The sequence below is a fragment of the Manacus candei genome, unplaced genomic scaffold, assembly GCF_025592945.1.
Source record: "Manacus candei isolate 608988 ecotype Guabito, Panama unplaced genomic scaffold, ASM2559294v1 h1tg000024l, whole genome shotgun sequence".
Taxonomy (NCBI): Eukaryota; Metazoa; Chordata; class Aves; order Passeriformes; family Pipridae; genus Manacus; species Manacus candei.
Window position 1 is genome coordinate 5,875,081 of NW_026138072.1, and position 14,883 is coordinate 5,889,963.

The following is a 14,883-nucleotide window of genomic DNA, read 5'->3' on the forward strand; positions in this document are numbered from 1 at the left end:
TGTACCATTATACTGGTTAAACTTCCATGAAGAACCATTTTCAGTTTCCCTCCTGTAGATTGCCTGTGTTTTCTAAGATTTTACTATTCATGTGATCATACTTTGCAATATGATGGCCATACTGTACAATTCTAACTTAGAAAAAGTGTATTTTAATACCTTGGCCAATAAGTTAGCCATAATACTATTTTCTGGTTACACATCATACAGTCACCTTAATATAAGAGTGCAAGATACAGTGAGCTACAACTAACATCTGATATCTGATGTTTGCTGAGTAGCCATTAATATGTATTATAATATGTATTATAAATAGCACTCAATATAATTAGAATTCACATAATAAAAGAAGGACACCTATATAGAGTTGGATAAAGAAGAAGTAATTAAAACCATAGTATACAACCTACCTAAAGGTGTAGAGTTAAGGCTTCCATGGCAACCTTAACTCTGCATTTCCTGCCTTTAGTGATTTCAAGAGCTCAGTTTTACCGTACCTTTAATATGGTATTTTACACTGAATACTTTTACCAATAGAAAGATTATTTTGAAATCTGACATTTCTAGGACTCCTAACACTAACCCAATTTGCAAAGCAACATTATAAATTATTCAGAAGAAACTGTACTAATACATGGTGCACAACAAAGACTGAATTTGCCTCAAGCTGGTGTAATGTATTATGGATATGTGGCAGCCTCTTCATAGATAAGGTGCTGGCAGCTCCCCTTTGGAGCTCTATTTCATTTCCTCTGTGACATTGGCTGAAGAACTATCTGACCTGAAAAACACCATATTAAAACTGAAGGTGAGAAGGAGCATGTCTGCAAATGTAAAACTGGAAAAATTCCTTTATTTGAATTACAGCTAATGTAAGAACATATAGCAAGTGCATCTGGAAAAATGCTCATTGTGAATGCTGTGAAATACTGTGAATACTGTGAATTACTGCTGCATTAGACAGAACTGTTCCAATTTTGACCCTCTAACTTTTGATTGGACTTCTGTAGCTTACTTCAGCAAGTGTGTATGGGCACACAGATGTGTGTCCGTCTCTTGGCTACCTGCATTTTAAAATTAGTGTCACTTTTATAGCTTACTAGTAACATAAATGCTAGCAACTTGAAAGAGAGGAACCTAGGTACAGGTACATAGTACCACCTGTTTAAAAGCTGCTTTAATTAAATGGTTAGTAAAAACTGTGTCTTTAATTATGTCTATTGTAAGGCTCCATAAAAAAGTCCTGAAGAAAACACATTTATACATACTGAAAAGTTTAAGATAACCTTTAAACTTGTTAACAAAAATATTCTGCTTTCTGGAGCAAAAACTCTTAGACACTAGTACATTTTATTTCAAAGCTTTTACGGTGCAGGAAAATGTTCTTCATTTATCATTGTCTATTAGTATCTGATGGGTAGGTGTCAAGAGGATGGACCCAGGCTCTCCTTGGTGGTGCCAAGCAATAGGATAAGAGGCAAGGGGCAGAAACTGATGCACAGGAAGTTCCACCTGAATACAAGAAATAACACTGTGGGTGACCATGCACTAGAACAAATTGCCCAGAGAGGTTGTGGAGTTTCCCTCACCGGACTTACTCAAGAACTGTCCAGACACATTCCTGTGCCATGTGCTTTAGGATGATCCTGCTTGAGCAGGGAGATTGGACCAGATGACCCGCTGTGGGGTGGAGATAAAAACCTGAAGGAGACGGTAAAGAAATATAATACAACAGAATTTATGTTGACCACCAACAGACAGCTCTTGCACCCTACTCAACCTTTGGCAGTGTACACAAGAAATATTAGGAAAACAGAATGCAGGTAGGCAGTTACGTTTTGTTTATTAGCTCACAGCAGGACCTCACCAATTTGTTCAAATCTCAATATGCTGGTTGGGAACTCATAAATCCTATGTGCATGCTTAAAATTATCAATTTTAAAGCAATTATAAAATAGAGGTAATACTGTATTTACTAAATGCTTAATTTAAGAGAGAAAAATGTTTGTATCTGTCTGTTCCCCAGTTCGGGGATGTTACTATATGCACAAAGTTGATGAGTAGGAATTGCCTCCAAATACATTAATCCTACGTCAATTTTTCTCAGCCACTGGACAACAGCAGAATATCTACTAGATCTGTTGTAACAACAATAAAATTCCTGCTTAAATACTAACCCTCAGAAACTGACATATCAGGCATACCCTTCAAAAACTTAACCTTCCTTTAAAAATGTTGTATAGAAAGACTTTAATAACAAAATCTACAAAACTTAAGCACTGAATTAGTAAAATTACTAGCCAATATACTTATTAATCTAACTACTGCAGAGCATTAACCATTTATCACAACAATTTAATTCTCATCAAATGCATACGGTATATTTCCTACAGTAATCTAAATGGTGCACTACAAACTACTCATCTGGAAAAGATACAGGGTTCATTCATATGTAGACATCCCAAATAAAGACAACTGTAAATACATATTTTGCAGAAATCATTATAATAGATACATTAAATCTGTATTTTACAATTTTAAGTTGGAATTCATAGATATACATGTTTGCAGTTATATAAAATTTTCATTTTAATGTTTATGACACTAATTACATTTCATAAATACTTTATTACATATACGTATATATAATACTGTGTATTACATATGTGTATATAAAAATTAGCATACTGTATGTAATAAATATATCAACTGATCTCTCACTTAAAAGGCATAGAGGAAAGCAAATAAAGGTATACATGAACATCACTAAATCTGGCTGAAGATTGAACATCAAAACTAGGATGCTGCACAATGGGGGGAAAATACTGCAGTTCTGTAATTAATTATTAATTTTTCATTCAGTATTTACTTGCTACACTTTTGAATCTTGCTTTTAATGCCTTTGTGCCTTTTTAACACTGTTTCTTAATGTACATCTAATTTATGTTCTTTGTATTATTATTAAAATCTTGTATTGTTTTCCTGGGGAAAGCTACTTTTTGCCTAGTACATAAAATTTGTGTTAGACCTAAGTCTCTGGTTTGGCTTCAATCCCAGAATATCCTGACTTCTAAAGAAACTGCAAAGCATTTCATATGGGTATCATGATTAAAAAGCTTCTGTCTTCACAGTGAATCTTCACTGTATTAATCCCTGTTATGTGCCACTTATTTCATTGGAGTTACATTTCTTATTTTAATATATGTGCTGTGTTTGGTCTCAGTACAATATAAATAAAAGGGATACTTAAAATGAAGCACTGTATTGACACACATTTCATTGTTTCAGAACTGGTCGTAGAAACTAATAACATAAAAAATGATAGTCTGTTACATCTGGCTTTGAAACTGAAAAAGTGCTTCAAGTAAGTTGAATAATTCCCAGTAGGGAAAAGGTGAGTACACAAGCACAAGTTTTTTATCACTCTTAATGAGTGCAGTAGTATCAGGTGCTCTTTAATAAGGCTGTTTGCTATGGTTAAAGTATGTTCTAACCATACATGTCTCATTTCCCATAGTCTTTCTCTGGTACCAAGAGGCAAAGAAAAGAGTATTGTGGATTTTTTTTAATATTAGATAAAGATTTCCATAGAGGAGTTGGGTTTTATTCTTCATTTTTGCTCCTTGAACTACTGAACATTGAGCTGCTTTGACCAAACTTTCCAGCACTGTTTACCTTCAGATAGTGACTACAACTGGAGCACTTCAGCTCCAAAAGTTTCAGAAAATTGCAAAAAGCACCAAACAGGGACTTTAATGTTGCATAATTGTTTCCATTCTATGAGAGAGATTGCAAATGGTTTATCAGAGACCTCTTTGTCAATTACTTCTGGAAAACACTCTCTTTCCTATCTCTCAGAGCAAAATATAATTTATGGAGGCTGAATTCAGACTCTGCTTCTATTATAGATCATAAATTTCCTTCATTGATCATTCAGGTTATTTTTTGTTTTTCCAATAAATTAGTCTTACAAACTCCTCTTTTACCATAAATATACCATTTTTATTCTAAAACAAGTCTCTTTTAAGGCAGAAACACAGGATCAGTTGTTAGACAACACCGGATAAGTTATTAATGGGTCAGAACCCATTTGTGGGGAGAATGTGTGGGGGGTGTGTGCATGTGTGTGTGTGTGTGTGGAGGGGGAAGGGACGGGTTGAACCTCATGGAGGTAGGGTGGTGTTGTATCCCTCATGGCAGCCCCTGGAGCCCACATGGAACAGCCCCAGAGTTGCTGCCAGTCACAAACAGCCTGAGAAAACTATAACACACCACATCTGCTGGAGCCCCTAACCCAGCCTCAGGTTGGCAGGGACAGTGAGAACACTGTTTCTCACCCTGACCTGGAACCCCAGAGTGGCTGGAGAGGTTGGCCATAGAGACCAGAGCAAATAAAACCAAGGGCATGTGTTTGCCTCGTATTGCAGCACTGCCGCTTGGACCTGTGAGAGCTGGTCTTCTACAAGGCTTCAGTGGTAGCTCTAAAATCTGTCTCTCCCTCTTTCTCCTTCTCTCTTCTTGATCCCTTTGTTTCTCTTTCTCTGCTCCTTTCTTGATACTTAGCGTGGTTTACAGCTGGAGGGATTAGATCTTGATTTAAGTGTTGTGGATTAATAGTATATGTTGAATCAGTATTGTAGTGGAACATTTTGTCTAGCTTGTGTGGTGTCCTTTTGAACTTTGGACAAATCCCCTTATTTACTCCCCTAAATGAATAAAGCAATTCCTTGGAAACAAGCCAGTTGCTATCTCAAGGTATTAAAGAACCCTATATCTATATATTAAAGTAAAGCTCTTAGCCAATTCCATGAGTCAGCAACTCCCGGGGCAGGAGTTTTACACCAGTCCTAATGCTATTCTGTTTGGGGGAATCTGTTGGAATCACTGGTGCAAATTCTCAAATTCCTTGTTGTAAAGTTGTTCAGCTGAGTGTCTCTTGTCCAGCAGCCTGACTCCTGACTAAATCCAGAAGTAAGGCTTTGTATGTCTTTTCTGACAGAAGAGGATCTGTAAACTGTCTGAGATCACAGTCAGGGTCAGGAAGTAAGACAGCAGATACTGAAAAATAGAACAGCTCTCAGCACATCAAAGCACAGAGATTTGTCTCATAAGACTGTTGGCAATTTGTAAAATGTCAGGTTATGTCAGGTGCCTCACTGAAATGTGTAGCTATGTTGACAAGTCAATGCAGGTAAGACACGGAAAAAAACATCCTTAAGAGTGAACAGCCTGAACCAGAAAAAAAAAGTTATTTGGTAATAATAGATTGATATAAACACAAAATACAAGGGTGCCTTTTGCCAAGGAGCAGGGCAGAAGGAGACCAGGAAAAAACATAGCAACACAAGTTACTTTAATTGGGTAAAGGCATTCCTAAATCTTCTTTTTAATTTTTTTTTCTTTTTTTTTCCATTTTGCTGTATAAAAAAATGTTGATGCTTAATACACTGCTATAAACACTGCCTGCTACGAGGTATATTGACTGTGTTAGGTTATATTTATTGTAGGCCCCATGGCAAATGTGAGAATCCTAGAAGAGTGACATGTTATTGGTTAATGGATAGATTATGGTGAGAAGAGAGGTCAAATGGTCTGGAGAACACTGTTTGAACGGGCTGCATAGAGAACTCCAGCTATAAGGAGTTGTATCACTGACTTCTAACTGTTAAGACATGAAGTTTCTGCCTTGAGCAGAAATTATTCCTTTGGTTCCAAACAAATAGTATAGAAAGAGAGCTGAGTTCCAGATTGTTGTGGTTTAACCCCAGCTGGCAACCAAGCACCACACAACCACTTGCTCACTTCCCCACCAGCAGGATCTGGGAAAGAATCAGAAGGGTAAAACCTAGAAAACATATGGGTTGAGATACAACAGTTTAATAGAGAAAGCAAAAGCTGTGCATGCAAGCAAAGCAAAAACAAGGAATTAATTTGCTGCTTCCCATGGGCAGGCAGGTATTCAGCCATCTCCAGGAGAGCAGGGCTCCATCGTGAGTAACTGTTATTCAGGAAGACAAACAGCATAACTCCAAATGCCCCTGGCTTCTTCCTTCTTCTCCCAACTTTATGTACTGAGCGTGGTGTCAAATGGTATGGAATATCCCTTTGGTCATTTTGGGTAACCTGTCCCAGCTGTGTTTCCTCACAGCCTCCCATGTACCCCCAGCCTCCTCACCAGCATGGCAGTACGGAAAGCAGAAAAGGTCTTGACTCTGCTGTAAGTGTTGCTCAGCAATAACAAAAGTCTCTATACTATCAACACTGTTTTCAGCATACATCCAAAACACAGCCCCATACAAGCCACCGTGAAGAAAATTAACTCTACCACAGACAAAACCAGCACACAGATCAAAATCCAAGTTCTGCTTAACCAGGCACTGGTAGGATTCTCAGGAAACAAAAGATCTATTTTTCTACTTGTTCTCTGTTTAAGATATCTTGGGACTGAACTCCCCAAGGGACAACTCTTCTTTCATCCTAATGTGTCCCAATTCAAATCCTTATCACCTCCAACCACAAATGACACCAGGGCGTTGTATCATTTATGAACCATATCCATTACCCCTATGTTAACTGTGGGCTGAGTTTAGCCAAAGACCCCAAACCACACCCAAGATGGAAAAGCTCTAAGGGGAGTTCTGTGTGATGCCCAAATCTGCCCTTAGAAGCCTTTTGCAGCCCCCCCACAACAGAACCCTTCAGCTTTGTCTCTCTTCTAATCCTAACCCTGGCCAGGTAGCCTTTAAGGTAGAGCTTAAACACAGAAAACCCAAATTGTAGCACAGATGAAAAAGTTCCAGGAGAGAACTGATTTGGCAGCCCACACCTTCCCTTGACAGCCTGCCTGCAGCCTCGCTTCACCTAGATCTCTAGGCCTTGTCTCTCTTTGAACCTTAGTGCTAGAAGACCTTTAACACCAGACAGACTGAAATGTGGCTCAGATAAAAACGCTCCCTGAGAATTCCTTCTGCAGCCCAGACCTTCTCTCAGCAGCCCCACTTCAGCTAAACCCTTAGGAACTGTCCCTTCCTTGCCCTAAAAGTGCCCAAGGCCTTAACCCTAGGCAAACCCAAACATGGCCCTGATTCAAGTTTTGAGAGTAATTCTTCTGCAGAACCACCCCTAGGCAGTCCCTCTGCAGACCCACCACAACTAGACCCCCAGGAACTGTCTCTCTTCTAACTCTAAAATTGCCCAGAACACTTTCTGCAGTCCAAACTCTCCCTTAGAAGCTTCTCCACAGCGCCATGTCACCTAGACCTATAGATTTTGTCTCTCTCTGAACCCTAAACTTAGCCTTAACCCTTGCCATGTGCTTTGGCTAGTAAATAGTCAAAATGATTGAATAAAAAATTCTCAAGAGAAATGTCTTTGTGGCTGAACTTTGTCTTGCAGCTTCGTTCCATGTATGACCCTAAAATTTGTCTCTCATAAATGTAATGCTAACCATAGCCATGGGCTGACCCTTACACAAAGTTCCCATGCCACAGCCAAGGTGATTAAGTCCTTTCGCAGCCCAAGCCTTCCCTTCCCAGTTCATTTATAGACCCATTTCATTGGGCCCCTGTGTTTTGTCTCTTTGTTATCCACTAGGTCTGTATGTGAGTAGCCAGTCTCAAAGTGTGACAACCCCAGCAGTTGCCTGCTGTCAGCTGAGCAAGCCTTCAAGCAAGAAACTCAAAACCGAGCAAGACCTCAACTTACTCCTTCCCTCTCAAAGGGGGGAGCTTCAACAGTGTGTGCATAGGTGTGCAGCAGCTCACTGTTTCAGTACCTGCTCATGGCAAGAGCCCACTTCCAGTAATTGTCCTGAAGAAGGAATAGTGATAAGAACGACATTGTGGTGCTGGAGCATATCCAGAGAAGGGCAATAAGGCTTGTGAAAGGTCTGGAAAACGTATCTTATGGGGAATGGCTGAGGGAGCTCACTTTGTTTAGTCTCAAGAAGAGGATGCTTGGGGGGACCTCATCACTCTCTACAACCACCTGAAAGGAAGTTGTAGTGAGGTGGGGACAGGCCTCTGCCTGCAGTGAGAAGGCAAGAGGAAATGGCCTTAAGCTGAGACAGAGGGGATGCAGAGCAGGTATTAGAAATTTTTTTTTCACTGTTAGGGTAGTCAGGCATTGGAACAGGTTGCCCAGGGAGGTCGTGCAGACACCATCCATGGAGATGCTCAAGGAGTGACTGGTTCTGGTGCTGGATGATGGTTTAGTGGTTACAGAGACAGCGCTGGTGGGTGGCTGGATGAACTCTATTCCAGCCTTGATGATTCTGAGATTCTGCTTCTGTCTTCCGAACTTTTCACTCCTCAGGGTGCAGGCATTTCAGCCCGTTCGTGACCTCGGGTTTATCCTAGCACACCTACAATCCTAACTGATTTAGCCAAATACTATACTTTTGACACGCTCCTGAACGGCAGCTCAATTACAGTCGGCCAGCACCTGCAGAAAGCACATCAGCTGCACGGACATGACTCCCACAGCCCCGCTATGCCCGGCTGGCACTGTTACCACGCCTCCCGCCCCTCCCTGTCCCTGTCCCAGTCGCTGTCTCTGTCCCGCCCCGCCCACTCCGCACATGCGCACCGCCCACCCCGCCCATGCGCCCCGCCCACCCCGCCCATGCGCCTCGCCCACCCCGCACATGCGCACCGCTCTCCGCCCAACCAGGCCCCTAAGGGGCGTCTGCCCGTAGCGGTGCGGAAGTGGCGCGGGAGCCGGCGGAAGGGGCCCTTCCCTTCCTGCCGCATTCCGAGACCTTCCTGCCGCATTCCGGGCCTTTCCTGCCGCATCCTGAGTCCTTCCGCCGCATCCCGGACGCTTCCTGTGGCGTCCCTGCATCCGGCGGACAGAGCGGCGCTCAGCTGCCAGAGCTGGTCTCCGCTGCCGGCCCTGCTCGTTGCTGCCCGCGGGCCCGCCCCGCGTGCCTCCACCCAGGCTTGGCGTGAGTATCCCGTGTGGATGTGACAGGGAGCGGTGCCGGGGGTCGGACCCGGGCCGCAGGCGTGGCAGTGGCACCGGACACCTGTCCTGGCGGTGTCACCAGGGGCTGTCGGGGGTCCGCGGGCCGGGCTCCCTGCACGGGGCACTTGGCTCTGCGAGAAGAACGCGCTGGTTTGGAAACGGTGCCCGCCGGGACAATGGTACCGGGACTGTAAGTTATGAAACTCTTTCTGGAGAGCCTGGTAGTTCCTGCCGATGTAGTCTCTGCCGGAAGGCACTGTAATTGTCGCTGTCGCTGCTGTGAGGTAGCGGTGTTGCTGCGTTGTTTTGGTGTGGGAAAGGTAACTCGTCCGCTGTTTCTCTTCCTGGTATTTACTGCTTCAAAGGCTAAATGGTGTTTCTTCTGCACCTCTTGGATTCTCATGAATGGTCCTATTACTAGCTAATTGTTTCCATAAACGGCTTTCGTATCCTGTGTGTGGTGTGAAGAGTGCCTGGTCTGCTCAGAGAGGAATGAGGCGTGTTAACAGTTGTTCTGTCTACGAGAAATGAAAGAGTTTAGACAGCACATAAATAACATTCATATTAAATGTGAATGTCAAGTGACTTTGTTGACGTGCAGTTCGGTTCGTTCGTTTAGCAGAATTGAAAGTGAACATGCAAATAATAACTTACATTAGTACATAATGCTTCCCCTCATCCACCTCTCCAAAGAGGGGGAAAAAAAAGAAAGAGGAAGAACTGTGAGAGCATTAATCCTGATAGTTTTTTTTCATGGAGATATTGCAGTGATTTCCATGTAATGTATTACTGGGTTTTCACTAGTGTAGGTTGTCATCACATGAAGTAAGGAACAAAGTCAAACCTGAGCACATAAACTCCTTGTTACTCATTTTCCTACGCTCTGTGCTAATGCTGCCTACAGTGACAGTCAAAGCTGTCCCAGGAAGTTAAACATGGCCAGTTTTGCCAGAATCAATTCTAAGTTTAAAAGGTAGTAAACCTGTATTTTTTATCACAGAGGCCATTCAGTAAAATATTACTATATGTATGATATTCTTAAAGCATGAGGAGATTATTTGCAATTCCTGTCATAATTTGGCTGCTTTATGTGTCGTGTCATGAAAAAAATATTAACTTATGGATTGTGATCTGCTGCATCTTCGTGTTCTTATGGTGTAGTCAAGTATTTCTTCCCATATACTGTGGACCTTATTGTGGAATGTTTGAATATGAAACATATTCCACTGTAATGCATTGCTTTTCCTTGAGATGAACATTCTTATACCTTGTGACATGTAATTTTTCAAAAATTAAATTTAAAACGTAGAGGAGCAAATAAAAATCCATTTTTAAACATAAATAAAGTAAGTAGCAATTGTGAAACTTTAGACTGTATAGTATTTTTATTTAGTTTCTTGTCCTAAAAGGCAATAAAAGCTAGCCTGCAATGACAATTCTCTGTAGCAATTCTTGGAAGTATAATCTAGATTACTTGAATTTTAAACCAACACTTTAAAAGGCAACTAGTATTTCTTTTTGCCTAATTTCAATACCATTCTTTCTTTTTCTTTTTTCATGTAGGTAAAAGGATACATGTTCACTTCAAGTAGAAAGGAGCATGTTCCCAAATTTTTCCAACTTGGGTCGTCCACCCTTCCCTTCAAAGCATCAGCAACAGAGTAATTTCTTCAATGTGCTTCCCATAAATATACCTCCTACTCTTCTTTCTCACCAGCAAACTGCTGTTCCTCCGTTGAATTTTCGCACTGCAGTGTAAGTACAGTAAGGTGATGATTGGGTTTGAAAGAAGTATTTCTGTTTATGGCGGATGGTTTTCACTATTTTTAACATTAAACTGCATTGAACTTCAAAAATATGGAGGTGTCACCTGTAAAACAGAGCTGTATAATTTCTGTTGGTGACCTGCAAGTCTTAACACTCGCCTGCATTGTGCATAGTGTACTGCCGTTGTACTGACTGTTAATCCACAGTTCAGTTTTAAAGGGCTTCAATTATATTTGTTTGTTGGGAAGAACAGGGAGAAGATGTGAAGGGGAAGAAACATCTATTCTTGGGTCTATATTTGTAGACGCTATAGTGTTCTTTTGACTTTTGAATTTAACAGTGCCTTAAGTTAATTTGTTTGCTAACCCCTTCTTACACATGTGCTGTCAAGAATGATAATTTTCTGGTTTTTAATGAAGTACATATCATATACTAAAATATGTTTTCGTTTTGAATAGAAAAGAAAGATTTATTGCTTCTAAGAGAAAAAATGACAGGACTTGTAGAGTTTAGTACTAATTTAACAAGAACTACCAATCCATAAAAATCATCTTATCTTAATAATAATAGTTATGGACTGTAGTCTTTCTAGAGCTCTTTTGAGTGGGAACCTTGCAGCTACTCCAACTGTTACTTCAACTGCTACACTGCAACCAATGGCTTATGGAAATGCCAGTCCAGTGTCTACATCAGGTACCCTCACATCGTTTCAAGGAAGAAAGTAAGTTCTTTGTATGTATATGACTAACACTGGTTGTAATGTACCCATGGCGAAGCTCATCTAGTATCAATTACTTATGCAACTTGAGTTATGTTAAAAATTGCAATACTGAATACTTTTTTTAATGAAACAGGTAATGTGAAGCATTCATGTTTTTGAGAATCTTAGTACTCATAAGTGACTTCCTGTACCTAGGTCTTCTCTTCCAACAGCTGTAGGCTTGCAGACCTGTGATTTAGGTGATTTTTTTAATGCTACAATAAATTGTAGTCTGTATGTAATTGACTATAAGCAGGTGTGTCAACAAATGTTCTTTTCCTGTTAAAGAGTGCACCCTCAAGATTTTAATTGTCTTATTTTTCATTACACATTACATGTTTTTCCTGAGTTTCTTATTTATGTGATGCTTTATTTTTCAAATACAAAGTGTTAAATTCATACATACATACTACATAGTAGTTGATATGTGTTTGTAATAATTCTGTGAATCAGCTGAGAGGGAAAAAAGTTTATGTAACCTGTCTTCAGAACTATTTCCTGTATGCTCTTTCTCTTTCAGATCTAAGAGATGAAAAAATAAGTACAATATGTTATTAAGTTATAACTGAGTAAGGAACTATAATTATCCCATGAACTAAGAAAGTTTCTCATTTCATGCTGCATGCATCTTTTCCTCTTGAGCAGTCTGTTTTATAGAAGGCTGTGCCATGTTGGGAGATTTGCAATCAACTTAACCAAACCTGCCATTTGGGTTTAAGTTGGTTAGTGCTGATGCTTGCCTTTAAGTTGCATCAATTCACTTCTAGGGTAACTGCACTTCGGCAGTTGCGTGGTCTCTTTTCCCATTCCAGGTTTGTTTCACATAATATCTAGGATAATACCTAGGTACATCATTGAATGTTGGTATCTGAACTTTGTAGAAACTGTCTTTTAATCATAGGGTTAAGCTGCGAACTATAGGAATTACACTCTCTCACTCTCTCTCTCTCTCTCTCTCCCTCCCCCCCCCCCCCCGCCTCTCTCTAGGAGGCAAAGTGAACAAAGTGTTGCACATAAGGTCAAACGGCAGCGGATTGATTCACAGAATTCTGACACAACTGTAGTTAACCAAGCCGTGCCTTTACCAGAAGAAAGTCAACACTCCTTCCCACGACCAATTTCAATTCAGTCTCCTTCGTTCCTCGCTCGTGGCTCACCAGCTTTAGCTAGATGTGTCCCTCCCTTGCAAGATACTTTGTTTCCAGACCCTACAGAAGCCAGGCTCCCTCTGGCCAAAGATGAGGTAGTAACTTTCTGTGCTTGTGCTTACTTCTGCCTTCTGAGTAGGCAGAATCCAGAGGTGCTGTGGGAGACCACAAAAATTTATGCAAGGTTTTTGACTGTGTAACAGGGTCTCTTATCGCTGAGCTGTCACTAGAAGGAATATCAATAAATGTAGCTGCTGCTATAGTTCTGTATAACCCCATGTGTGTGCTTGGGTTTGGAACATTTTTTTCAGGGGTGGGGAAGGTCAGCATGTTATTTGCTTGTGTTGTTTGGTTTCCATACTAATGTCAGGAAACCTACATATCTGCTCCAGGCAGTAAAAATTGGAGGAATGGTCCATTTCTCACATGATATGGGGGGGGGGGGGGGGAGAATCCAGATTTTAAAAAAAAACAAACTCCATGGTAATATGAGAGAAGCGCATTCTGAATAAATACAGTTTTGGACCTGTAAGGATGTCTTCTATCTCTTTTCAAGAGGATGTAAAAGTTATGGTTGCAGCTTTTCTGTAATATAGAAGAGAATGCCTTCTTTAGATGGACAGTGTAGCTTTGAACTGTTTCTTGTTTTAAATAAATACAATAAAAACATGTGGCTAATCAGTCTTGATACTTTATTTGCATCCACATGAGAGAAGCTTTTTTTTTTTTAGTATGAATGTGCCTGCTGAATATAGCATATAGCAGTATTGTGAAAGAAAAATAATTAATACCTCCTTCCAACAAAGATCTGACTACTTCTTTAATAGTTTGTGTGGGATAAAAAATAAAGCTAATTTAAAATGTTTTTTTTAATAATTTTTTAACCTACTGGTAGGCAAACTGTTGACATTAAAGTCAGCAGAAGATAGCTCTAGTCTTTTACTACCTATTTCCTGAGAGGCTGCTGATACTGATGATGCAAAAATTATTTCCTGTGGATAGGCATTTTATAAAAAATCGAACAAATTTAAATTTGAAAACTAGCAGAAGTTTCTTTGAGGGTATTAATCAATATGAAATTTAAGTGCAGTAAAACTCTAGACAATGGAGGAGGTCATGTGAAGTGATGCTGGTTTTTGCATTAAAAAAAATAACTTCTGTGTTTGTTTTATGTAATTACATATCTGACAGGAAAGAATGTTCGCTTCTCTGTGTCTTTACTTTTTGGATGTGTGTGTCCAGTTAAGTCAACAGGTTTTGGAGTTGTTTCAAGCATGTCGACAACAGGCCTCTGATTTGAACAGCAAAGAGCTCTGCAGAACAGAACTCCAGAGAGAAATTCAGCTAATTTTTCCACGTATGTTTTGAATTTAGTTACTTAATAGCGGCTTGAATGTTCTTCAGGTTCACAGTTTTTCCTTCCTCTGAAACTGTTATATGTCACATCATGGTTATTTGCTGTTATTCTTTTATTACAGAGAGCAGACTTTATTTGGTTGGATCCTCTCTGAATGGATTTGGCACTCGTAGTAGTGATGGTGATTTGTGCCTGGTGGTTAAAGAAGAACCAGTAAGTAATTTAAAACTATATAGTTAAAACAAAGTCTGGTTTTATGTGTGTGCTGTTAAAAGGCTGGATTCCAAAATGATAAACAGATGGTTAAATCCTTTTGATTTAATAACATATTTTTGCATTCATAATAGCTATGAACTATGGGCCCAGTAATGTTGCAGATATAAATTCAACCCTATAAACCTAATAAAACTTTAAAAAATAAGCTTTGCCTTCAATTTGAGTGAAAAAAAATACAGCCAAGCAGACGTAAGTGTGTAGAACGAGGAAAAAAATTGTTTAGAGAACTCAAATTTTTTCTAGATGCAGAAACAACTTTTAGTAAGTCAAATTTTTTATATCATTATTTAGCTTCATAGCTATCTAGTTTAATGATCAAGTATAAGAAGGAATTTGATAGGCAAAATATCTTAAATATTTTTAGTGATAGAAAATGTTATGAGTGGAATTTTGCTTGAGAGAAAAGATATAACAAAAAAGAAATCTAAATAGACCATAATCTTGAAAGAATTGAAGCATCATTTAAACAGAAGGAGAGTACATTTTTGTGTAAGCGGGGCTAGGTTATCACCTAATTCTGTGATTTTTAAATTATTTTGAATATTAAATATAGATTGTTCTATCTGGCATTTGCCGTGATAAATCTATATGTAGGCTGTAGAATGTGTTGA

General features: G+C 39.8%; 1 protein-coding gene across 2 annotated transcripts in view; it reads left to right on the top strand.

The window, feature by feature from the left end:
* Positions 1 to 8,664: 8,664 nt before the first annotated feature.
* The window catches only part of TENT2 (terminal nucleotidyltransferase 2), a 51,773-nt gene continuing 45,554 nt past the window's right edge, over positions 8,665 to 14,883 (top strand). For both annotated transcript variants that reach the window (XM_051788104.1, XM_051788105.1), the window contains exons 1-6: positions 8,665 to 8,944; positions 10,528 to 10,719; positions 11,315 to 11,452; positions 12,479 to 12,734; positions 13,882 to 13,996; positions 14,118 to 14,209. In XM_051788104.1, coding sequence (XP_051644064.1) covers positions 10,565 to 10,719; positions 11,315 to 11,452; positions 12,479 to 12,734; positions 13,882 to 13,996; positions 14,118 to 14,209 — 756 coding nt within the window. In that variant the 5' untranslated portion in view covers positions 8,665 to 8,944; positions 10,528 to 10,564. The remainder of the gene's footprint in view (positions 8,945 to 10,527; positions 10,720 to 11,314; positions 11,453 to 12,478; positions 12,735 to 13,881; positions 13,997 to 14,117; positions 14,210 to 14,883) is intronic.